Source organism: Mchenga conophoros, linkage group LG1 (genome assembly GCF_057382185.1).
Source record: "Mchenga conophoros isolate Kocher_MC1m ecotype Shallow Benthic linkage group LG1, M_conophoros_male_GT1.1, whole genome shotgun sequence".
Classification (NCBI taxonomy): domain Eukaryota; kingdom Metazoa; phylum Chordata; class Actinopteri; order Cichliformes; family Cichlidae; genus Mchenga; species Mchenga conophoros.
In genome coordinates this window covers 2191335-2216734 of record NC_140526.1, presented here as the reverse complement: position 1 = coordinate 2216734, position 25400 = coordinate 2191335, and the positions used below count along the sequence as shown (strand labels likewise).

The 25400-nt window shown below is 44.5% G+C and overlaps 1 protein-coding gene across 2 annotated transcripts in view; it reads right to left on the bottom strand.

Moving 5' to 3' along the window:
• The window catches only part of adamtsl3 (ADAMTS-like 3), a 197453-nt gene that overhangs the window by 29648 nt on the left and 142405 nt on the right, over positions 1-25400 (bottom strand). For both annotated transcript variants that reach the window (XM_085275485.1, XM_085275550.1), the window contains exons 12-19: positions 24350-24400; positions 21210-21420; positions 20365-20512; positions 19356-19440; positions 13844-14127; positions 13083-13212; positions 2905-3115; positions 2637-2816 (exon numbers count right to left, since the gene is read on the bottom strand). In XM_085275485.1, coding sequence (XP_085131611.1) covers positions 2637-2816; positions 2905-3115; positions 13083-13212; positions 13844-14127; positions 19356-19440; positions 20365-20512; positions 21210-21420; positions 24350-24400 — 1300 coding nt within the window. The remainder of the gene's footprint in view (positions 1-2636; positions 2817-2904; positions 3116-13082; positions 13213-13843; positions 14128-19355; positions 19441-20364; positions 20513-21209; positions 21421-24349; positions 24401-25400) is intronic.

Here is a 25400-nt window from a genome sequence, read left to right as displayed (position 1 = left end):
CTTAGGGAGAAATCAACACACATGGGTGTATGTCCTTTGTTGCTGAGATTTATTGATAAAAACAGTACAAAAAACCAACCATTTGTACACATATTTACAAATAATAATAAAAAGTGAGTGAGTACATTTCAACATTTTCAGCAATCACTCACAATCCTGGCACTGCCATGGTATCTGTAGTCTGCATTTACCACATGTGTATCTGTAGCAGTGAACACATCGCACAGTGGCATGATTGTTCTTGCATTTGTGTTTGACCTGACACATGGCTCTTTTTCCAGGACTAGGTGTGGAGGGTTGTGTCCGAAGCAACTGTTCTTTTCTTGCCTTCTTCTCAGCTACATGAGAGTGAGCCAACTCCCTTGCAAGCTCCACCACATTTACATATGAATGACTAGCCAATCCACTAGTGGATTGAGGAATTTCCCTGCGAATCTTGTTGACTGTGCCGAGGATGGTGGTTTTCAGTCTAAGAAGTTTTTGCGCAAGTGAAAGCGATGTGAAAAAATTGTCCGTGGTAACATTTCTGCCCTTGTCTAGGAATGGTTCCATCAGCCTCATTACTACATTTTCAGAAAGTCTCTCCCCAGTGGGACGACTGGGGTCCTTGCCAAGATATGGGAAGACATTGCAAATGTACTTGGATTTTAGGTCGCAAGCCACCCAAAACTTGATCCCAAACTTGTCCGGTTTACTTGCAATATACTGCAGGAAACAGCACCGAGTCATTGATGGGAAAAGCTGTTCATCAACGGTGATATGTAGACCAGGGTTGTAGCACGTGATGCAGTTGGTGACCAATGATCCCCACACACTGGAAATTGCAGCGAACTTATCAGTCTTTGCTCGATTTGCTCCATTGTGGCATCAATCAGACCACTGGTATAATGTTGAAATGTACTCACTCACTTTTTATTATTATTTGTAAATATGTGTACAAATGGTTGGTTTTTTGTACTGTTTTTATCAATAAATCTCAGCAACAAAGGACATACACCCATGTGTGTTGATTTCTCCCTAAGACGGCAAACTGAAACACTCCAAGTTGGTGACTTTTGGAGATTTATTTCCCTGGATGATTGAGAATGCATCAAGATGAAACACAAAAGGAAGTTCACAGCTTTTAGCAGCTCCCCCACCCCCTCATCCACACACCCCCACTCCCCTCCCTCCAGAATTCCCAGCTAACAACCTAATATACATATGAATGACTAGCCAATTTAGCTTCCACTTGGCTGAAGCTAAAGCTTAGCTAAAAGCCATTTGGCTGCTCTCCGGGTTTTAAAGGTAGAAAAAGCCAAATGGCAGTCCGTGGTGATGTAAGTGTTGAGCTGGCAGAATAGAGCTGGTCTGTTTGTGAGTGTAAGGCTAATGTTGGTCCTTCTCTGTTAACATTATATAACTTTAGGTTGTTGCACAGTGAGAAATGGTTCATGTTATAAAGTTACATTATAAGTTTTAGAAAGTTGGTACCAGGTGTGTGTTTTCCCCCCAGTAGGCGGGCGTCAGGTATACTGGTGTAGGACCTTCAGTACATATCGAGCTCAGCACACCCACATCTGGCTCTAGTTACCTCAAACATCTGCAATCAGATGGTTTTCAGTGGCCCAGTCTACCTGCCAGTGTGTTAGCATAAATAAAGTGGGAGGATACGGCAAAACCTGAAATCATGAAAAAGTGACTGATTTGTTCCTGGACTCAGATTTGTACTTTTTTGGCAGACAGCACTTCTTTGAAGCTGTGTTTTATTGGCCTGAAACAGTTTTGTCCCAGCTGTTATAGTTCATCTGGTTAAGCTATAGCAAACTGTTCACATGTCTGTTCCATTTATTCATTTTTAATGTGAATCGGTGTATTTATAGTATTAGTGTTTATAATTTGTTGCCTTTCTTGTTCTTTAAGTTCTTTCCTCCCGTTTATTTTCTTTCCGCTCGCTGTCTGAGTTTGATGTCTGCAGAACGGTTGCCTGCTTCTCTAACTGCAAAACAAATCTACCTGAGGGGCTGAACCTGAACCAGCCTGGCTCTTCAGCAGGAATGTGTTACCATGGCAACCACCAAAATTGATTTGTAAAAAAAAAATCAAAACGTATCGACCATATTTTAACCCGAATCACTGAAATACTGAGGCAAGCAGCTTCAAGTTACTCGACTTCCTGCTATCACTGAGACACAGGAAGGCAGCTGTAGGTTTTCTCTAACAGCAAGCACAGGAAACAGGCAGGAATATAACGCTGATGTGCAAATTTCATGTACGGAGAAAAAGCTCACGCTCCTTTTTTAGGATGACATCACTATATCAATGTTTGCAAGCAAACAAGCAAAGGGTTTCTTACCAGTGCTCGTGAAGAAAAGACAAAGACCACATGTGATGGTTTCATGCTTAATGGTCTTGTCTCTCCAAAACAAGCTCCAGGCTGGGTTTGTGAGTCCTAACCCTGCTCGCCTGCACAGACCTCTGGTTGGTCAGGCCTGCCTCTAAGCACGCTTCCTGCCCATCTACTGCACTCTGATTGCTGCTGAAGCCGTTTAATCTAACTCTAATTAAAGACACTGGCAGTACAATCCAGCTGCAGCTTAAATCAGACGTTGCACAATATGAAAAAACAATATGACATTTCTGCACTGTGTGCTCACCTTTCCCCATTCTCCTCCTGCTGTGTAGGGCACACAGTCCATATTGCCACAGCCTCTGTTTGTAGCGGGCTTGGTTACCTGGCAGGCGTCGTCCCCCAGCCACCTGTAGGCCCCCGTGGACAGGAGCTGCTTACAGTACACCTTCCGCACCTGAACACCATCACCACAGGTCTGGGAGCACTGGAGGGAGGAAGCAGAAGAAGAGCGAGGAGGTAGAAAGACAGGGCATTAATCACCCTCCGTACACACACGCTCAGAAAGTCCGTACCTGCTGCCAGGCCTCGGTCTCCCAGGCTGGAGGACAGTCCACCTGGTTGCAGGGCTGCAGGATGGCAGGTCGGAAATCCGTGCACGCGTCCTCTGAAATAGTCTGAATATCTTGCTGGTCGACGGACAAAAGACGCATGCAAAACACGCTCCTGGTCTGTATGCCGACACCGCAGGACGCAGAGCAGCCCGTCCACGCCGTCACCTCCCACCTGGCGAGAGAGACGGAGCTTCAGACAGCGAAAGAGGCGAGCTCAATCCTTGAAGCAACAGAGTTAATCAAAGGATTAAAAGACGCCTCTGTGTCACCTTGTAAAAGTATGATCAAACACACTAGAATACTCAGGTACTGCAAATAAAGAGACGCGAGGCTTCAGATATGTTGGCATCTCATGTGGGGGAGATGAAACACTCTCACTCTGTCCAGCATCATTTTTAGGTGCCGTTAATCACGATGCAGAGCCGTGCTGCGCGTCGGTTATGTAAAACATGTCTGATGTTGCATCAGCTGAGCACTCAAACAAAACTTCACAGATGTGTTGTGTTATGATGATGCATGCACCGCACGCATACAGCAAGCTGCAGGTGAACAACAAGCTTGTTCCTCATAAATCTGCTCTGTGCGGTCAGAAGGAGATCTCTAACTGCATGGACGGTGCTGAAGAGCCAATCAACAGCCAGACCAGAAACCTATGAGCCAATCATGTGGTTGCACTGATGCACAGGCTCACAACTGTGTGGCGGGAGGCGTGACAGTCAGTGCTCAGGTGGGAGGAGCCAGAGGCTTTGGACTGAAGCCCCACCCACCTCATTTTTAGTGTGTGAGGGGCAGCCAAACAAAATTGGCATAAAGGTAGGATGACTATAAAGGGGGAGGAGCTAAACCAAATTATACCAGACAGAGGATGAACTGAGGAGCTGCACTGAGGCCAGCATCAGATAAAGAAGGATTACTTTGAACTGTGAATCATGCAAAGCAAAGTCCATGAATCCAAATGTTGAGCCAGACATGAACAGAATATATCTGCTTGAATTTCTCACACAGAAACTTTCTTTAAAAGACTTTTATTCATCTGTGCCGTGACTAACTCCATTCACAGTTTGATGACCTCGGCTTTTCAGGTGTCTTGCCAGACATTGCACTATTCGCCTCATTTTAACTTCAGACAGATCTCTCTCTCCACACGCTGCCCGAAAACTGTGATTCTCTTAATAAAGCTGAACGACCTCTTTAAGGAGGTTTCTCTATAATTAACAGGACCTGACAAATTAATTAAAACCCCATCTGACGCTGACGGCAGTTATCTCAGAAGATGTGAGAGTAACACAAGCAAAAACTAACTGAAATGTCGCATGCATAATGATGTGGAACGCAGTGTAAATGTATGCATTTTCTATAACTGTAATAACACATTTAAAAAAGTCGTCACACTGTTTTGTGTAGAGATAATGAGCTCAGTAACATCTGGGCTTTTGCTTGGTTGACCTTATGATTTATCAGTTTGTGTCTTTTTCAAGCTCTTCTGTGTGCTTTGGCGCAGCAGGAAGAGATTTAGTTTAGTGTTGAGTTTTGCTTTGCTTCTCTCATGTCGCTGCACTGATGACTCGATTGGGAAACCCTGAGGAACCGAAGCGGGTTTACACCCAGATCCCAGTTACCCACGAGCGTCAGTACTGAGCTCAGAAAGAGTGATACCTGTGTGACATGCTCCTGTGATCAGGTAACTTCTAAGATTCAGTTTTTCTCAACCACCAAATCTACACGTGTGGGGAAAGTGGAGTCACCAACATGCCCACTGTGGGCCATCGGAGCAGCTTCGGTCAGCAAGCATCACCTGAGTTGGGGAGAAGCCAAGTTGTACACTCCGCCGCAGGCATCCTGTCCTCAACATGGGACTAACAGCTATTAAGAGACTACGAGCGGCAAAGTTCCTTAAACACATCGTGACAACCAGCCTGAGACCAAGTCCTGTGCAAAACCACCAAACCATTAGACAAGCTGAACTGTCAGCTTGGAAAGGAAGCTCACCAAGAGTGAGCGACTGGTCAGGGGTTGTCAGTAAGCCAGATGGACAGCCCAGCCAGGGGAGGGATCAACAAGGTGAGGGACCAACCAGGTGAGGGACCAACCAGGGGAGGGCCCAACCAGGGGAGGGCCCAGCATTGTGGAGCCTGATTGGCATTTGTGTTCATTTGTCTCTCTGCTGCTTTCCTGGAGGATGAAGGAACTGATCCATTAACTTCCCCCCACGTCCACCTGACCTAAATCCAACACAACACCTCTGGGATGTTATGTTTCCTCAGACCCGGAGCTCAGTGGTGCTCTGGTCCAGATCTGGGAGGACACCATCTGTTCTCACATTAGGAGCATGCCCTGACATTATCAGGCTTATACACAAGCTCCCGGGGCCCTAAAAACTACTGAGTATCATTTTGAGCTGCTGCAATGAAATATGAACAAATGTGACTCGCCTGCTGCATCATTTTTTCAGCCCTCTGTATTTTGATTATTCACATTCCCAGGTCCATATCAGTATAGATATCCCGCATGATTGTTTTCACGTTGAGGTCTCACGTGTTTTCAAAGCGTTCCTTTATTTTTTTCATCACAGTATTTTTCACTTCACAGATAATGTTTTGAGCTGCTGGTCTCAGTTATTTGCTGCACAAAAACCCCAACAAGGACAAGGCTGCATAATCCACTCTCACTGTGTGGGATACAAGATTATTCCCAAATGTCCGACCTGACTGCTGACGGCGGTGGACCACAAACTACACACCGACCTCATACAGAGCGCAGGTGTCTTTATGGTGTTCTTTCAGTTCACAAGGTCAGAGAAACCACAGGGAGAGACACGAATCCCAGCTGAGGAGAATGATGTATAGCAGTCACATGCACAGGCTGAGTGGGAGAGAGTTATAGACACAGCAGAAGAGGGAATAGGGGAGGTTCTCCACCTCCCCGCGCTCTCGCTGCTGGACTCCCAAACTCAGGCAGCGGGCTACACCCCGGGAGTGAGGGGTATTACTCATGTTGTAGGGACCTAAATCTGTTCACACAATCATGTTATGAGCAGAAAAAGCAAGTCAGCAAAACATAAATCATCACATTTTAATGTGAAGACATATTTTAAGGTTAAGGTAAGTCTCCGAATGAATCTATGATGCACCGTCCTCTGAAATCGTGTGTGTGTGTGTGTGTGTGTGTGTGTGTGTGTGTGTGTGTGTGTGTGTGTGTGTGTGTGTGTGTGTGCGTGTGCGCGCCTGCACTCTGCAGCTGCTTCCTGTAAATGTCCATTAGAGGAGGAGGGAGAGATAAATCACTGCGTGTGAATCAGTTTGTAAGACTACTGGACGGGCAAACATCCATCCGGTGCCTGGAAATGTGCTGGAAACTTAGAGCTCACACACCCACTCACGCTGCTGGCTGAATATCAGGAGCACATGACGCTTGTTGGGATTCAGAAAACGGGTCATAATCAGAATATGTAATCAAAGTGTAAAACTGAGAACAATGTGAAGCAGATTTGTGTGTTTGAGATGTGTTTTTGGCTTCATCCTCTCACTAATGTTACAACAAACACATGTGAAGGCTTCTAACTGCTGTTAACGACACTGGATATACAGGATATACTGTGAGGCCACTGTGTGCTCATCATTTCCTGTGCTTAATGGCACTTTGGCAGAGCTGGACTTTGCTTACTCCATGTGTAAGGCTGTTGAAAACAGTGCAGCGCAGGCTCAGCTGGGAACCTTCTGGTCAGCCTGGTGCTGCTGGTGTGATGATGTAGAGCAGCGGTCCCTAACCCCCGGGCCAAAGGCCGGGCCGTGGCCATTTGGTGCCGGGCCGTGGGAGCTGAGGCTCGGTGTGAAATTTATGGTTTTCAGGGTTTTTATCCTTAACTCGGTTTCCCTGGGTCTTTCCCGTGTTGTAGCTGTGTGTCTTATTTTGAAAGAAATATTTGCACGTTACCATAGCGACCAGAGAGCATTAAGGGGCAGAGAGGAGGATGCATTTACATGTACACACAGGAATATGTATGTAAATACACACACGTATGTGCTCAAACAAAACAAAAATAGAAAATACATAAAATAAAATAGTCTAAATGAAATTACAATGATTAAGTCTGAAATGGAGTAGGAAGAAGTATAACATACGTATTAGTTCTATTGAATCCCACTGTTCATTGTTACCCCTGATTCCCGTCATCACTTACCCCACACAGCAAACAAGAATGAAGGACATGTATTAACTAGAGATGGCACGATACCACTTTTTTATGTCCGATACCGATATCATAACTTTGGATATCTGCCGATACCGATATGAATCCGATATAGTGTTTTTTAATCAACAAAACTGTTTTTTAAATATCTTGCTGCATTTTGTATAAGTTCATACTCAAGTTTAAAACAACAACTACACTAAAGCTATTCTGTTATACCTGTATGCAAAAAAAAATATTTCATAGTTCAGCAATACTGATCAATCTAATAAACTTAGACCTACACCATCCTCCCTATTCTGGTATTTTAAAGAGTACTTAGCATAAATATTAAGCAACCTAACTAATAGGGTTCCAACTCCCAGCAACAACAAAAATAAATAAATAAAAAATAGGGAACCACCCCTCACGCTCCACCTCATGATGCTTAATCGACGTAATCAACCTTAATTTGATGCAGTGTGAAAAAAAATGCACAGAAATCAATTTTTTTTCAAGAAATATTAAATAGATTCAACATCTTTCTTCAACAAAATTGCAGACTGCACAGATGGTACCTTCCCAAAGGAAAAAGTACTATAGCTTACTAGGGTATATATATTAGACTTAATAGTCACTATATACAGTAATTGACTTCTATTCATTTTACATCAAATTAAAACTTTGGGTGTCAGATAATTATTTATTAAAAGCTAGACATTTTAAATGAGAATAAGAAAGAAAAGTATGTCTTGGTGCCCCCTTTTCCCTGTTAATGCCCTATCGGCCCCCCTGGCTAAACTTTGCTAGATCCGCCCCTGCACAGTTACCAGCGTCAGCTACGTAGAAAAAGATCCTCGAGTAGAAAGTAATATTAAATAAATTCTAACAACAGCTGATCAAGCTTAAACGTGTTGCTGTTGTTCAGCCGCTGGTTTCCTCTTTCTGGTGCAAAGTGGGCCAAAAGCAAACCAGAGAGATGGACTCGCGACAGAAAAGCCGATCAGCTGATCGTTAAGCAGTTTCATGATTGAAGTAGCAGCAGGAGAGGCAGTCGTTTGTTAAGCTTAACGCAGGAATGCTTTACAAACATTCAGAGATGGACTTACACACTTGCTTTACTTCTCTCGGGGATAACTTTGTCGGAGATGAAATGCCGGGTTGCTAGCGAAGCTCCACATGCTATCCAGACCACCGACAGGTCCCGCATGCCACAGCCGCTCTATCACGTGATGCATACTGCTCCGAGTGCTAACGTTCTGAGGTGAGTTACGGCGTGTTGCAAGTTTTGTGAGGTGCTTTCGTGATATTTAATGGATCGGATTACATTTTTTATTTTTCTCCGATATCCGATCCAGTAATTTAGGTCAGTATCGGACCGATACCGATACGTAATATCGGATCGGTCCATCTCTAGTATTAACATAGCTACAGTGATAGATAGCATAGTTACATAAACAATGGCTCATCAACTTTATCAGTTTCACATTCTTCCAAAAGCAGTTTTCGAAACATCTTTATGAGCTGACTAATGCTTGAACGTTGCTGTAGGTCCACAGAAAAACTGTTCAAACGGCAACACAAAAGGTTTTAACCTTTGTTCGAGTCTTCAGGTTTAATTGTCCCCTTCTCTGTCAAAAACATCCTCTGTTCTTTTCCTGGTAACATATTGTATCTGGCTTTGTACATAATTTTTGCAGTTTTATACTTTACAAGATCCATAAACGTCATAAACGTAATGTTAGTGTGGTCTCTAAATCCTGCTTCAGTAATCATCCTGATTGCTTTTTTCATAATGGCTGAAGTGAAGTTTGGTGTGCATTTCCCAGATTTCCACACAGTAAATATGCCAAATATGGCAGTGTAAGTGTACAGTAAAGTACCTGGAGTGATTTGGAAGGCAAAAAATGTTTAGCTTGTATATGCTTCATGTGAGGTTTCCAGCAGATTTTGTTGTCTATTATCACACCCAGAAATTTTGTATGAGAAACTTACTTCAACATTATTTATCAACAATTTCGCTCCAGCATCTTTTTTACAGTTTCCAAACAACATAAATGTAGTTTTATTCAAATTTAGTGAAAACTTGTTTCTGTCAAACCTTGTTTTCAGTTTAATCATTTCTTGTGTGACAAAAAAAGCTGCTGTGAATTCTCTCCAGCACAAACAATATTTGTATCATCTGCAAATAAAATAACCTGTAATATATCAGATGTTTTACATATATCATTGATGTAGAGGATAAACAGCTTTGGTCCCAACACTGACCCCAGGCACTCTGATAATCGCCAGGCTTCACAAATTGTTGCCTGTCTCTCAAATAACTCCTGACCCACTCTAGCACCACTCCTCTAATGTCACAATACTCCAGCTTATCAAGTAATAGTTCATGATTGTGTCAAAAGCTTTTTTTAGGTCAATGAAAACTGTCTTTGATCTGTATTATTGGTGATATTTTCAATTAGTTCCATTAAAGCCATGGATGGTGATCTGTTTGGTCTGAAACCACACCGACTGTCCATTATTATTTTGTGTTTATCTATAAATTTGTCAAGTCTATTAATGAAAACTTTTTCCAGTATTTTTGAAAATTGTGAAAGTGAATTTGTGTCTATCTCCCTTTTAAACTGTGGTATTACTTTAGCTGTTTTCATTTGTGTTGGGACTGCAGCAGTTTGTAGAGACAAATTGCAAATGTATGTTAAAGGTTTGGAGATGCCATTGATAACTTTCTTAACGATTTCCATATCAATGTCATCAAAGTCTGTAGACCTGTTTGTTTGTGATTTCCCAACAATATCAATGATTTCCTTTTCTTCTGAACAACACTGAATGAGGATTACGTTCAATGAGTTTATTTCAAGAGGAAGCTGCTCATAAAGTTACACAATTACACAGTAAATTTTTGTTTATTATAAAGGTGAATCCACAGTTTTTGTCTTGGTCGTATCCTTTTATCTTGTTGTATTTATCTGCAGCACCTTAAAGGCCGGTCTGTGACATTAAACCGGTCGGTGGCGCAGAAAGGTCGGGGGCCGCTGATGTAGAGGCTGAGCCTCCCTCAGCCGGTTATGATGCTTCAATAGATTCTCAGGAATATGAGAACAAAGACCTGCAAACATCCATCGTGACTGTCGACGGATGCTGAGGCAGCTCTGGCTCCTGCGTCACATGTTCGATGCTCTGTGGGAATTTACAGTAAAGCGCGACTGTGTGTGTTTAATATTCAACAGTAAATAACTGACGTGTCTTTGGGTTGATGCAGCATGTGTGTGCGCCAACACACTGTGTTATATAATTATATGTTTTTTGTTTAGTGTGTGTTGCTCTGACATCAGCAGGAGCGTCCCTCGGTGCTCAGCAGCCTGCCGGTGTTCCCGGACGCTTCACCGCAGCCCGGCCGTCTTATTGTGTTTATTCAGTAAACAGGGCGATTACATCGGCCCGCAAACTCTCGCTGCACTCCCGGCTCTAATCCACATCTTCATCTGAGCTTTCCTCTACTGAGCTTAAAACAAGAACGAGCTTCGGTTTCAAAATAAGCGAGCATCATCTCACTCTCTGTTCTTCTGAAATCAGACCGTACGCAGAGCGCCCGGCGCCTCGTCCACAGGGTTGCGGTGGTGATTCAGAGACGGGCTGGCACAGCCTTATCTCCTCCGTCAGTCTAGACTGCTGACATCAGCGTTCCACCCTCTCTGCTTTCACATCTCATTAAGGCGCAGCAAAAAAAATAGAGCCATATGTTGGAACGCACAAATACACAAATTTGTACCAAGTTTCATGCTTTGGAACGTTTTCCATGAAGCACGTGGAGTTAAAAACTCGCCCTCGTTCGTTTCAACACATCTGTGTGAAGCTGATCCATCCTGGTACAGGTCACAGAGGCTGCAGGTGACTGGAGGTGGGTTTGGATCCAGCTGACAGATCACCTGAATGTGTTGTGACCGCCTTACACTGGGTTTTAAGTGTACAGTAGGCATTTGAGCTGTTTGACCTGAGACATCGTTTCCATCATCATCACAGGCTCTGAAAATGACTTTAAAGCCAGAGGTCTATGAGGAGGGCGCGGCGTCTTATCTGTTTGATCTACATTTTAATGTTCAGATCCTGTCGCCTGTGTAAACATGACTGTAATAAGTCTGTGGCAGGAATCCAGCATCATCATCTGTTCAGGTTGGATAACTGGTGGAGTTAACGTATCTTCACTGAAACACGGTCACGTTTTGCCTAACGGAGGCTCTGCTGTTTATGTACCCGTCGCCATGGTGAATCCTCGTAGCGCAGCTCCACTGATGATGGCACACTTTCATGCACAGACACACAAAGTCGACTGGATGAGTTTCCCGTCGTTCCTGTCCCTGAACTGGGAGCTGATGCAGTGGGAGTTTGTTAAAGCAGCTTTCTGGAGACGTTCCCTGGATCCCAGCTTTGACTGAACCAGCCTCCGGACTTTATCAGCTCAATAAAAGCTTCATTGTTGTTGCTCCGCCTTCGTTTTTGGAGCTTCTTTCAACATCATACCAGAATTAACTGATCGGAACAGCAAAACTCGTCACTGTGATATTTCGAGGCAGAATGCAACAAACCACAAGTTTCCCGTGAATTTGTATTTGAATGAAACAGGATAAAACACTGAAGTCGCTGCATTTTATATGAAGTCAGAGGTCAGTGTGGAGAAATATGACTGTAAACTGTTAGTGGAGGCTCATTCGTGACCCTGTTAAAGACGGAGCCGAAGGAACCGCCCACCCTCACACATGAACACACACCCTTCACATGTACAGTAATGATTTAACTAACACCGATCAGTGTGTATGGTGTGTGTGTGTCTAATCGTACTGATGTCTGTGACCAGGCTGCAGAGTCAAATCTGTCTTTGGTTGTTGGAAAGCGCGTGGCTTCAATAATGCACACGCTGTTTGTGGAAGTCATAAAATTGAAATCAGAAAGGTTTTCCAGAAACTCTTCTCTGTGAGCCAATAGGAGCCCAGCAGGTGATGTGAGCCTGCATTGGATATTCTGCTCAAAGGCTGACCGGCAGCCAAGCGCACAAATTACAGAGGACAGAAAATTCAGCTGTAAACACTCCAACGCGTCGCAGAGGCCAAGGCTGTGGTTATTTCTGCTCGAGAGCGTCTGCTGGTGAAGAGACACTGGCTCCTCTGATTATTCATCTCAATCAAACGTCGACATCTAGCAGCTCGAGAGCTTAAAGACAGAACTGCATCTTATGGTTTTGATGTGAGCAACACTTGCTGTTCACATGATGACATCTGTGAAAAAAAAGGTTTTCTTGCTATTTTCCTGAAGATACTTTTTATAAGGGACAGAGTATCCTGCATAAACTGCCATCACTGCTGAACCTTTACCCACGTATGCAGAGCAGAGCTGACAGATGAAGCAAACACACGGAAATCCCCCAAAGCTGCAGTTCCACTAATGTCCAGCAGAGGCTGTTTACAGCCTGATGCACATAGTTTGGTCTCTGTACACAGGGCTGCACATAAGTGGTCTGCAGGTGCACATTCGACATCTTTAAGAGTTCTAAACAAATGTCTGTCCTCCTCCAGAAAATCTTATGTACGCAAACGCGCGTTGCAACGTCTTATCTGGTGCACGTCTTTTATTTTGACAGCGAATGTGCACCTGCAGAGCACTTATGTGCAGCCCTGTCTATAGACAGTTTCCCCCTTCATGACACCTGTACAGGGGGGAGAATGTTTTTGTAACACAACTGTTTTGTATTAAGGCTTAATGTTTGCATTATTAGGGGCGTGGCCTGACACAGGCAGCTGTAGCTGCTAGTACAGCTATTAAAAAGCAACCCCGCCCTTCTTCCTTGACTGAAGAAGCACTAATATTCATGCTTGTGATGCACAAATGCTTCAGCTTTCAGCCCCATCGCTGTATTCTGCTCATGCAGACTGTGAGCTTTCTCCGTGTCTTCGGTGACCTTGCGGTCTCTTACCTTGGGGGGCACGGCTCAGGGTTACAGATGCGGATCATTACCGACGGCCTGCTGGATGGATCGCACAGAGCGTCGTCCACCTCCTCATCTTGCTTCCTGTTCACACACCTCACCACTGCTGTCTGCTTGCCTGGGCAGAGGAAATACAGAAAAATGTTTAGAATGCTGGGCATCCTCTGCACACGGCCATAAACAACCAGAAGAGTCTGTTCAGTGACAGGTTGCTTCTCCCCAAGACAAGAACTAACAGACTTAAAAACTCCTTTGTCCCACACGCCATCAGACTGTTTAACTCCTCTCTGGAGGGGAGAGGGAGGGGAAACAGGAGGACAAAGGAGGGGGGAACAACTAAGCTGTAGTGCCTCTGCACCTCACTGTACAATACCTTGTGCAATACTTTTTGTAAATAGTCAACAGTGCAATAGACTCAATACTTGAAATGTGCAATTCACTTGTATTTTTATTTTTATTCCTATTTATTCTATTTATCCCCTTTGTATATTTTATTTATATTTGTCTCTGTATTTATATATATGTGTGTGTGTGTGTGTGTGTGTGTGTGTGTGTGTGTGTGTGTGTATATATATATATATAACAGTTCTGTAACTGTAACTTCGGTCGTTGCTGTGCTTTTTTTGGAAGTCGAATTCCCCAGAGGAACCCACCCGAGGGATTAATAAAGTTCTATCTTATCTTATCTTATCTTATCTTAGAAGAAGCATCAGCATTTCAGCTGCGAGCATCCGATCGGCAAACCTCACCGGCAGCACACGTGGCCGAGCAGGCAGTGAAGCCTCTGAAGTCCCAGCTGTGCAGGTCGTCAGCCTGGAACAAAGGAGCACCGTGGTCTCGGACTGCGGTGGCTCTGGTACACGGCCCGTGGTTGCAGGGCCTCTCCAGCTGGGGCCTGTCCCCGCCACACTCCTCCTCTGGAAGGTCCACCTCTGTCTTGGTGAAAGTGAGCAGCACCTGACATTTCACCTCCCGAGTTTGCCTGCCAGGGCCGCAGGTGGTGCTGCAGGGGGACCAGGGCCCGGGTATGAATCTGCACAGGACGAGAGCAAAAGTCTCCAATAAGTCCTTCAGTGGTGACGTCACGTGGTCACTTCAATGTCTGCAAAGCTCATTTCCAACCTTTTTTTTGTTACGAGCTTAGCTTGCATCTGCAATTTATTCATTTAACATTTTTAGAGTGTGATGAATATTTTATTTGCACCAAAGACATCACAGTTAACTAAAGCTAAACGTCTTTGGCTTGAATGGACCTTTGCTGGGTGACCACTTACATGTGTGACTGCTATAATCATGCTTACATATGTGTGTTAATCTGTGTGCTCATCATCCTGATATTTCTGGTCACTCTCAACATTTTTAAGCAAAAATAGAAGATAAATTAAATTAGCACACCCACTCTAAACCCACCTTTAAAACCTGAATAACTGATTTGCCAGACGTCCACAGATTCAGTTTTTCAGGATTGTTTTGTCTGCGTATTTATACATATTTCTAATATAAAAGTGTGTTTTCACCATTCCTACACGACAACATGTACGTGTTGTTTCTGTGTCATTGCGTGTTGTATGGTGAGATCATTCGCTTGAGCCTCTCGACTGTAGGCCGTGACATCACCGTGACATCGCCCACTGGTGAGTGGAGCCTCAGGCGGAGCATTTACATCGTTGCCAGCAAACTGGACGTGATGAGCGAGGACGCCGCTCACTCACTGGCTAACAACATGTGGTTGACATGCTGTTTTCCAGAGGGGGCGCCCCCTGCTGGTCACTACAGATAATGCAGGTTTGAGGTACTTTGAGGAAAAGCAGCAGTAAAGGGAGCTTGTTGCTGGGCGGGAACTTTGGGCCAATAAAGAAATGGAAAATTCCAGAGAGGAAATGTTTCTGATAAATTCAACATTAAGTTTTACGTTTCTATAACTGTGACTCAGCTGTGATATGAAGGTTGTTGTATCGTAGCTTCCATATCGAATCCATGAATATCGTGTTGAGTTTCTTTTTTGAATTTCACATTGTCCAACCTCCAAAGATTCATCAATAACGCCTGTCGAAGTGAACGATATTCACAGATCCCAGAGCGAAGCCTGAGTTTGAAAATCATTTGCAGGAAAAATAAAGCATTTGAAGTGATTCCCCTTTTTTCACTCTACAGTCATTTATGGAATCAAGTGAACGCGTAAAACCGGCACACACAACTCTGTCTATGTGCAGCAGATAATATGATGGACAAACACAGCGTCGTGCTGAGGAAACAGCCAACGCCGCTGCTGCCTGGCAGTAAAGCGAAGAATAATAACTGGAGCTGCTGACTGACAGATGCACAGCAGGAAATGTGCGACCGTGAGCTTGTTAAGACAAATAAGCAGAGAGATACGTTCCCTGGAGGTCAGACTCTCAGCTCCCTGGAGGGGAGGTGGCATATATTTAGACAGAGTTCTGTGACTGGGAGGTAGGTTAGAGCTCAGTCACCGTCTGACAGGTGAGACGGAAACGTGCAGAAATAAGGAGGGAAAAATGCAGAATATAGCTGCGATCAGGCTGGATTGATAAAACCACGGTATATGTACACGATCAGCCACAACATTAAAGACGCCTCGTCTGCATGAACAGATCCACCGCACCGAGGCGTGACTGCAGGACTTCTGGGTAATCCTCTGGCGTCTGTGGTGCGTCCCACAAATGATTTACAGGTCTGGGAGTTCATTATCTGTAATGCTAATGCTAACTAGCTTATGAAGCTGCATCCACAGACACAGTCCTGCTATTTCACCCAAGCTGGAGCTCAGACTTCCTGGACAATCTGTTAGTGCGGCTAACCTCACAGCAGCCATATAATGATCCCAAAAAGGCTCCAACAGCACAAACATAGTCCAGATGTGCAGCTCAGGTGAAGCCTGTGTCACCATCCACCTGTCAGTCACAGAGGCCACGCCCCTAATAATGCAAGGGTGTGGTCATGTTTATATCTATGCTGCTGTCGGCTGTGCTGTGCTCAGGTGGAATGGATAAATGCAAAGAGACCCGATGAGCATCGCAGTCGGTGTTAACAGTACGTGTTTCTCCCCTTTAATATGCTTTTTGCAGCACGCGGTGTAATTACCTCGTTTCCAGTATGAGCCTCACATGCTCACCAAATTAACGTGGCTCAGATAAGATTAGCTTGGCGGCGTGCGAAGACGATTTGTTGGCGCCCGCTGAGGGCGCGTGCACGGGAGGTGTTTCAAGAGCGTGTTTGCAAAGTCTTTGATGAGCAAATGTGTGTCTGCCAAGTGTTTGAGGTGTGTGTGAGCTCAGAAAGCTGATGGATCCCAGGGAGGCTATCAGACTGACCAGACCCTGAGCAGCAGGCGATAATCACATGCTTATCATCAGCCGCGGTGGGAGAGGAAACACACCCGGACAGATTCACACAGCCCTGGTGTGTGTGTGTGTGTGTGTGTGTGTGTGTGTGTGTGTGTGTGTAGGATGATATACCTGCAAAGGGTTTGTGCTACCTGAAAAAGAAGCGTAGACTGTGTCAGAGCGACGTGAAGCTCTTACACGGTGTTTCAAGAGTTCTGGGTTCAAGTTTTACTTAATGAAACAAACGTGCTCCTCAGTATAAAAGCTGAACTCTCATCTACAACAGCATGAGAGTATGGAGACCCCCGATCAGGCGCTCCCCATCTGCTGTAATGACAGACACAAACTCTTCTGCTAAATTCACACTGTCAGGACAAAAAGTCTAAAAATACTTTGCAGCTGTAACAGCCTCGGCTCTTCTGGGAATGCTTTCCACAACATTTCGCAGTGTGTTCATGGGAATGGTTGACCATTCTTCCAGAAGTGCATTTGTAAGGAAGTTTCACAGGTGGCATCAGCACCACGCTGGAGTTCACTGAGCTCCTGAGAGCGAGCCGCTCCTTCACAAACGTTTGCAGGTTTGCCCAGGAGCTTGATTTCATACACCTGCGTCCATGGATGTGATGGAACACCTGAATCGATCATTTGGATGGGTGAGTGAACACTTCTGAGGTAATAAACCTCAGAGAAACAGGCTGTGGTCTCCTCACTCCTCACTTTTCAAATGCTTCACAAACCCGAACAGTACAGCTAACACATGATGAAGAACACTTACTGCTGAAGAGACCGAGTGAAAGAGCACAGTTTATCCTCGTTTTACCCAACACCATACTCTGAGCTTTTGTTCTGTCACCGGTTAGCTAGCATAACCTAATGTAGGACTAGCAGTAACCCACCAACCAAGTCAGCCACCTCATGTCATGTGTGAGCGTGACGTTTTTGGTGCAGGGCTCCAGGGTCTACAGGAGGTTAACTGACCTGGATTTGGTTTAATGTGCACATGCAGCATGATGAAAGCCACGATTCTCTATGGACGAGTATCAACAAACTAATACGTCCCGTTTTCAGTCACAGGACGTCGGAGGCTGAGTACTGAGACGCAGCTGCTGTCCTGGAGGAGACAGGAGGTCTCTACACAACCTTCTGATGTCTTCTCTGTCCAGCAGCTGTAACGGGTCATAAATTACATATTGTTATAATTACATGTGTTCTAGTACCCAAACCGTCTCTTCCAACCCTGTAAAAAAACACATATACTGTATATTTAGCCACCCTGATGTTCCCGATCGCGTGTTTTTAGTTCCATTATTGTCATCATGGTGTCTGTCTTTGCTAGCTGCTCTAAATGTGCTGCATATGTGTTATAGGCACAGTCAATGCTAGCATGAACAGATAATTCCTGCTAGCTTGGAAGTTGGTTGCATTGGGTTGTAGGAGCTGGAGCGAGCAAGTTGGAGGTCTTTCTTTCTTTTTAGCTTTCATCGTCAGACACAACCAGGAACACACCGGTTACACAGCCACCAACTTAATCCAGGAGAACAATAACTTATAACCAACCTCAGGCCTGCGTGAGGATTATTTGAGGAGAAGAGTTCTCCAAACACGACTTCCTCCTGAATCACCCAAACTAAGACGGCTTGGATGAGTTCAAGGAAAAATTATTAACAAATGCTGTTAACTGAGCTTCTGCTCAAACTGCACGATTGACTCGCAGGGGTTAGAAGTTCGTAGGTCACGATGCTCTGATGCGACCTGAGTGCTCACACTGTGCGTCCATAACATGAAGCTTATAACAGAAAATCTGTCGCTCTCTCTCTCTGTCTTTCACTCACACAGACACACCACCATCAACTTTGCTAAATTGCTAATGAAAAACATTGATCAGCTGTGGTTGAGCAGCATGTAAATCCAACTATTTTCATGGTTGTTGTGGTCGTGATAATTTTGTGAGGCCATATCAAAAAGGCTCGGATGAGCCAAAGTCCTACAAGTTGTGCCTCCATCGCTTGTGTCCAGATCACACGCCGCCGTGCTGCTCCGTCTTTTCACTTTCATTTCTGTGTTTGTGCGTGCGCAGTGTGCGAGGCTGCGGTGACGCCCTCATGACGGCCGCCAGGATTTCAAACAGGTTTGATTTTCTTACGACCGAACGATTGATGATCGGGAGGTGGTCGTGAGGTGTTAATCGCTTCTCGTTATCCCACGTATACTACACGATGCACGACACACGATGAAGGCGAAACTTGGGCCGATCCCCAAAACGGTCGCACGACTGAAAAATCGGCTCAAAATGAGCCAAAAATCACAGAGTGTGAGCCCAGCATACACAGAGAGGCTCTGCCCAGGTGGTGGGATCGAGCTCAGGGCCTTCTTGCTGTGCTCGTGCAGCAGTGCTAATCAAGCGAACTATAAAGATCAACAATGTTTTTGACCAGATTGTTATCGTGATTCTTAAATGCTTCTGATTCCTCACTGTTATATTTGCTGTTATATAAATAGAACTGAAATACACACAAATGTGTGCAGTGATAAACTAGAACACATCTGTCACCATGCAGCACATCTGTGCAGAGCTTTCTCTAACACACTGCTATGATGTGCTGTAGTAACTAAGGACTGAATGAATGGAGCCACCTTTGAATGGATCAGGTGTGTGTGTGTGTGTGTGTGTGTGTGTGTGTGTGTGTGTGTGTGTGTTGTAAAGTCAAGATGCGTTGTGAAAGCAGCTGATAACAGCAGAGTTAATGAGGGGATGATTCGTATTTATGAAAAGAAGACAAGCTGTTTATTAAAAAGCACTGAAGTGTGTTGGAGAGCAGACGATAACTCTGACAGTGTCGCATCCTGAGCTCACAGGATGTTTGCTTCTGTCTTCAAACGCGTCTGAGCGACTGTCAGAATGTGTGTCTGCACTCACGTGGGGTTTTCTGTAGCGGTGTAGTGCTCCTCCAGCTCGTGGGCTTGTTTCGACCAGGGAAGCTTCGCCTCCACCGGCAGGGACTCTGACAGAGAGACAAAAAGTTAGAAAGACGTCTGACACAGCCGTTCACCATCAGCTGCTCCGAGCTCGGCCGCAGCTCAGAATTTTGTTTCTTAGGAATAAAAAGTTCAGCACTGGAAATATTTTTGCTACTGTGGTACTTTAATTAAAAAAAAACGTTTTCCATTATCACAGCAACAAGTCCGTCAGACTCAGTCTCACATTAAAGGACATCTACTGACAGCTGGGAGGGAGGCCGGCCTCCAGATGGATGTTATTTAACCAAGACACACATTTCATCCTCACATTTATCTCCCGTCTCTCATAAAGTTCACAAGACAGATTTAAATATTTGCTAAAGACCCTCCTGTGCTAATCATTTTATACAGTCCACTGTACAACGAGTGTTTTCCAATGAAATCACATTTACAGCAATAATACCACACACACACACACACACACACACACACACACACACACACACACACACACACACACACACACACACACACACACACACACACACACACACAGCTAATAGGCTCAGCATGACTGCCAAAGAGTCCTGAGTCACACACAGCAGAAACAAATGGAACAAAACTATTAAAACATCTCATAATGTTCGTAAAATAAACATTTAAATTTAAAATGCTTCTCAGTTGTGGTCTTAGCTTATTTTAGCTTATTTTAAAACACACACACATTCTTGTTTTGCTATTTTAGTGAGGACATCTCATTGACATAATGCTTTCCCTAGCCGCTTACCCAAACCATCAAAAATGGATGCATAACCCAAACCATAACCTGTAACCCTGACACTAAAACCACATTTTGAGTCTCAGAAATACCTTCAAACTCATTATACTAACATTCAAATTTTTGGTCCCCACAAAGATGTCTAAACAGGTACACACACACACACTGCTGTAAGTCATCAGTGTCCCACCTCTGGGCTTGTGGCAGGCCACGGGGACCAGGCAGTCCTCCTTCACGTGAGGCTTGAGTGACGGTGAGCAGCCTCCGACGTGCTGCCCGCGGTGGTCGATGCACAGAACCACTCGGTAGCGCAGCCCTCGGCCACACGTCACCGTGCACTGCGACGGGACGGTAACACACACACACACGTTACCTCACAAATGAATTAACCATCTTCAGTAATTAAGGCTGCATCAAACTCTTGCTGTCAGTGAATCGAGCGCTGACTGACGCGTTGGTCACTGAGCGTTTGAACATCTCTGATCCAGAAACGCTTTAACTGCTTAGACACAGTCAGAGTCTGACCTGCTACTGCAATGGTTTGTTTTTAGACATGCACCACATCCAGTGAGACGTGTGATGTTTCTACAAAACACCCTGTTATAAATGCAAAGCAGTAGTAAACAGCGTAGTGGATGCTGCTTGGTAAATCACATAAATGTTCCCCGGTGAGGAAATCGTGAAAGATTTTGTTTTGTAACCTTACAGCAGGTTTGATTATACTTCAATTACATGTGTTGGTGTGAGTCTTACTGCAGCTGAAACCAGTTTAATAATTCAATATTTGTCATTTTGTCATTTCCAAGTACTTCAGCGAGTGCCGGATATTAAGTTTCGACTAACATGTTAAACATCATACATGCAGAACAAAACCACCGCCAACAATATTAATAACAGGAAGTGTCAATTAATGTCCAGGGATGAAGATCGTGAGTCTGACACAGGTCACATGACTTCTATGAGCCTGCCTGTGTTAATTTATTCATTTAAAGTGGATTCATTATCATTTCATGTTCAGCTACTGAAACCACTGACCTGTGACCACTCCATGGCCACCCACTGGGGGCAGGCGAAGGTGTTGCAGATCTGTCGGGCGACAGGTCGCGGGGAGTGCGTGCACTTCCACTCATCCACCTGGGAGAACTGCCCGTGGGCGTCCTCCTCCACACACAGCACACTGCGATCCTGCCAGCCCCCATTTTCACCACAGGACACTGAGCACTGGGTCCAGGGGCCCTGCTCCCAGCTGTGCACACACAGAAGAGGCTAAATGAGTTTTATGTACCCAGATACTGAGTAAGGTGGAGGTGAGGAGGGGGCAGAACCTTCCTGCATAGAAAGAAACACCTGGAAGTGTGGAGGACGTGATTCGGCAGCGAGGTCAGCAGCACCTGTGACAGGCAGCGCACGGAGGTTATTACAGTGCTTTAAAATCACTCGACTTCAAACCAGAGAACAAAAACTCTCATATTTTTAGATCCTCTCCTTCCCCCTGTCCTCGCTGCTTTCATGTCTGATCGAAAGGTCACCTTATTTCATAAAAGCTGTGAGAATAATCTTAATAAGTAATGATGTAATAACATTTATGCACCAACGTGGAACATGTCTGAATCCCGTTCCTTTCCCCTGGAAGCCTCGTGTGGATCAGTGCAGGCCCAGATCCGACACATCCAGGTGGGAACACGAGGGTGGGGGGAGACGGAGAGGCAGGAACGTGTCACCTGAAATACGAAGCAACTCTGACACTTTTCCACAGCTAATGTCGATTCCACTTTACACTTATGTAAGCTATAGATTCAGCACTCAGTGAGTACAAGCACCCCGTTACACTCTGTCACACAGAAAGGAGGTCAGGGACATTAACGAGGCCATTTCAGAACAATTAAGACTGCAGGACTCTGTCTCATTATGTTGTAATTAGATAAGTGCGGTGATTAACAGTCTGTCTCATTGCAAGTGGTGCATCAGCCTCGATAGACTGCAATCAATGCGCGTTCCACATCCGACGGCTTTTAGAGCTGGAAGCATCACTGCACTGCATAACTGTCTTTCTCCAGCTCCTTTTTCAAACCAGGCTGTCTGCAGCCACGCTCATTATGCAACCCTGCTGACAATGACAACGATGTCTAATGCTTCTAATGCAGTCCAACAAAATGCTGGAGATTCGCACACTGCACAGAGTTCAAAGGTAGGTCAAAGGTTAGAGTGGCTGATGGGTGCACACAGTTCAGGACTGGGGGTTTATATCTGCTGCACGGTGTATAAGTCAGTGGGAAACTGAGGCTACACTCATAGAGATGCTTTCATCTACAGTGCACAAAGTTTGCAGCTTTAAGTGTGTGCTTCTGGAAAATACACACATTTTAAATGAAGCTCTTCAGAATATCTACATTTATAAAAGGTGAAGGTGAAGCTAACAGACAGCTAGCAGAGGCCACGCCCCTAATAATTAAGGGTGCAACGATACACAAAATTCAGGTTCGATATTTTTTCGATACAAAAAAATGTTCATGCCTTTTTAATTTGTCATTTATTAAAATTATAAATATATATTTTCACTCAAAAGTACAGTTTTTAAATTTAATGTTGCTGAAACAACAAAGGGATGAAATAATAAATCTGTCTGATCGAGGAATCCCTCATCTTTGGAAAAGAGAGTTTATTACAGAGAAATGGCTCTGTCAAAATAAAAGCTATACTATAGCTTCTTCTGGGCTATATTCTCAGCAGCATATTAAACATATCAGGTCCCCATAAGGAGAATCCTGTGCTAACAGCTGTCTAAATGACTCGGGTAAAGTTTGTAGCATGCGTGCTTGTTGTTTTTGTCTGCTTCCACTTGTCTTTGCACTAGGATGATGTCGGAGTAAATGTGCAGTCATATTCGTTGTGTTCCCACTAGTGCTGTCAGCGTTAATCTGAAATGACGTTAACGCCACAACACGGCAAATCTCCGTTAACGAGCTACCGCGGATCGCCCCGTGCGTGGGGCTGGACGGCCAACACGTTAACGAGCTAACTGCGCTAACGCAGTAGTTCCCACCCATGTAATTGAGCATTGCGTGGCAAATCCAACATACTGTTTTACTTTAGTCCATGACTCGCTTACCTTCAGGGTCATACGTCACATGAAAACCAAAATAGTTCCAAACGCCAGATCTGAATGAGGGTGGGGGAGGTTCAATTTGCCATGTTGCAACGAGCTTAGCTAGCTTGCTAGCTTGCCCTGTGCTCAGTGAATCTGCGTTTGACTACTCCGCCTAGGCTGCACTGTGGAGCGCAGATCCACTGAGCGCTCAACACAGACAGCATAGTCAGGAGGAAAGTTGATCAAATAAATGTTGTATTGTTCGATACATATGCGTACCGAACCGAAAGCACTGTATCCAACGGTTCAATATCAATACGAGTATTGTTGCACCCCTAATAATAATGCAAACTTTAAGCCTTAATAAGCTTTAAACAGGTGAGTTATAAAACCATCCTCCCCCTGTACAGGTGTTATGAAGGAGAAATGACCCACAGAGACCAAACAGTTTGTTTCTGCTGTGAAGTTTTAACATGGGAGTCTATGGGGACTGACTCACTGCTGCCTCTGCTGGACGTTAGAGGTACTGTAGGCTTTGCCACTTTTAATTTTGAGGCTCTAAATATGACACCATCACGTCAAAAATAATAAGCATAATTCTCTCCTCTGTTAGAGCGTAACAGTCACCAGTGAGACCAGCGCAGCAGTCGCTGAGCGAGACGAGCTGGAACTCCACATGCATGAACTTATATTTGGGAGGAACTACATCCAAACTTCAAACACAAACGGTGGAGCTCTCTCTCCCTAAAGAACAGAAAAGAGTGAAGACGAGAGAGGCTTTTGTTGATTGAAGGGTAACGCTGTGGAACACCACGGAGGAACTCTTTCATTTTTCCCACGATTGAAGATGAAAAGTCAGACTTTTGTGGAAGGAGGATTTTTTTTTTTTTAAATAACTGTATACTCTCAGAAAAAAATCATCTTAGCAAAAACTAACAAAGTATTTTTAACAAAAGTTATGACTGAAAATCTGATCGCAGTGGTTTGAGCGTCTTGTGTGAGGCTCTAATATAATTTATTTTTACTTTCGAGTGCATCGAGGTTCGTTTAACACTTTGATTTTATCTCAAGAGTTAGAGGTACTCACCGAGGCAGAGGCTGGAAGCGGTCATGAGGCATCACTGCTTTGAATCCATCACTGCAGGAGACAAATGTGATAGTGATAACCACACAGCAGCATATCTAACATATATAAACACTGTTAAAATCACTATCAAACACATTCTGTCATATTTGTTTAATCCATCATTAAAGCTCCTTTAATAATAAAAGTTCTGACACAGCTCAGGTTACACTCGTGTTCACAATCTGCTTTGTGCGACCCCAATAAACCCCCAAAGACAAAACGAACCATTATAAGAAAGACATGAGCTCATTTTGAATTTGAAGGCAGCAACACGTCTCTCGAAGCTGGACAGCTCCTGTGACGGTCTGTGAGCTGAGGAGAGCAGCTGCAGGGGGACGATGTCCCGTTCTGGTCTGATGGAGGACTCTAGCTGCTCTGCTTCGTCCTGTTGTTGCTTTCATGATGCTCCAGATGTTCTCAGCTGGTCAAAGATCTGGGCTGCAGGCGGGCCGGTTCAGCAGCTGGACTCCTCTCCTATGAAGCCGTGCTGCTGATTTAACATCGTCCTGCTCAAACATGAAGGCCCTCCCTGAAAATCTAGATAGATCTGACCTCCGATCAGTTTCCACTTTGCTTCAGTCCATTTTAAAGGAGCTGTTTCCGGCCACATCTGGCTTCTTCCCTGCATGACGGAGCTTTAACCTGCACGTGTGGACGGCAGGCTGAGACACGTCACTGCCATCAAATTCAAAATGAGCTCATATTTGATATGAAATATTAAAATCTGTCAGTTTAAATATTTGATATGTTTTCTGTGTTCTGTTGTGAATAAAATATGTCTTTATGTGATTTGTGAACCATCGCATTGTGTCTTTATTTCCATTTTAGGCAGCGAGCCGACCCTAACAGATGCACAGACTCGTGCATCTGTTAGATCATCTGAATGAAGACGTGTGCATGCACTCAACTGGATCGTTCTTCTTTTTTTTCAAAATATGAAAATATTCCTCATTGATGTCAATGAAACCACTATGGGGGACGCTGGTATTTGATCCAGGAAGGCCAATAGCTC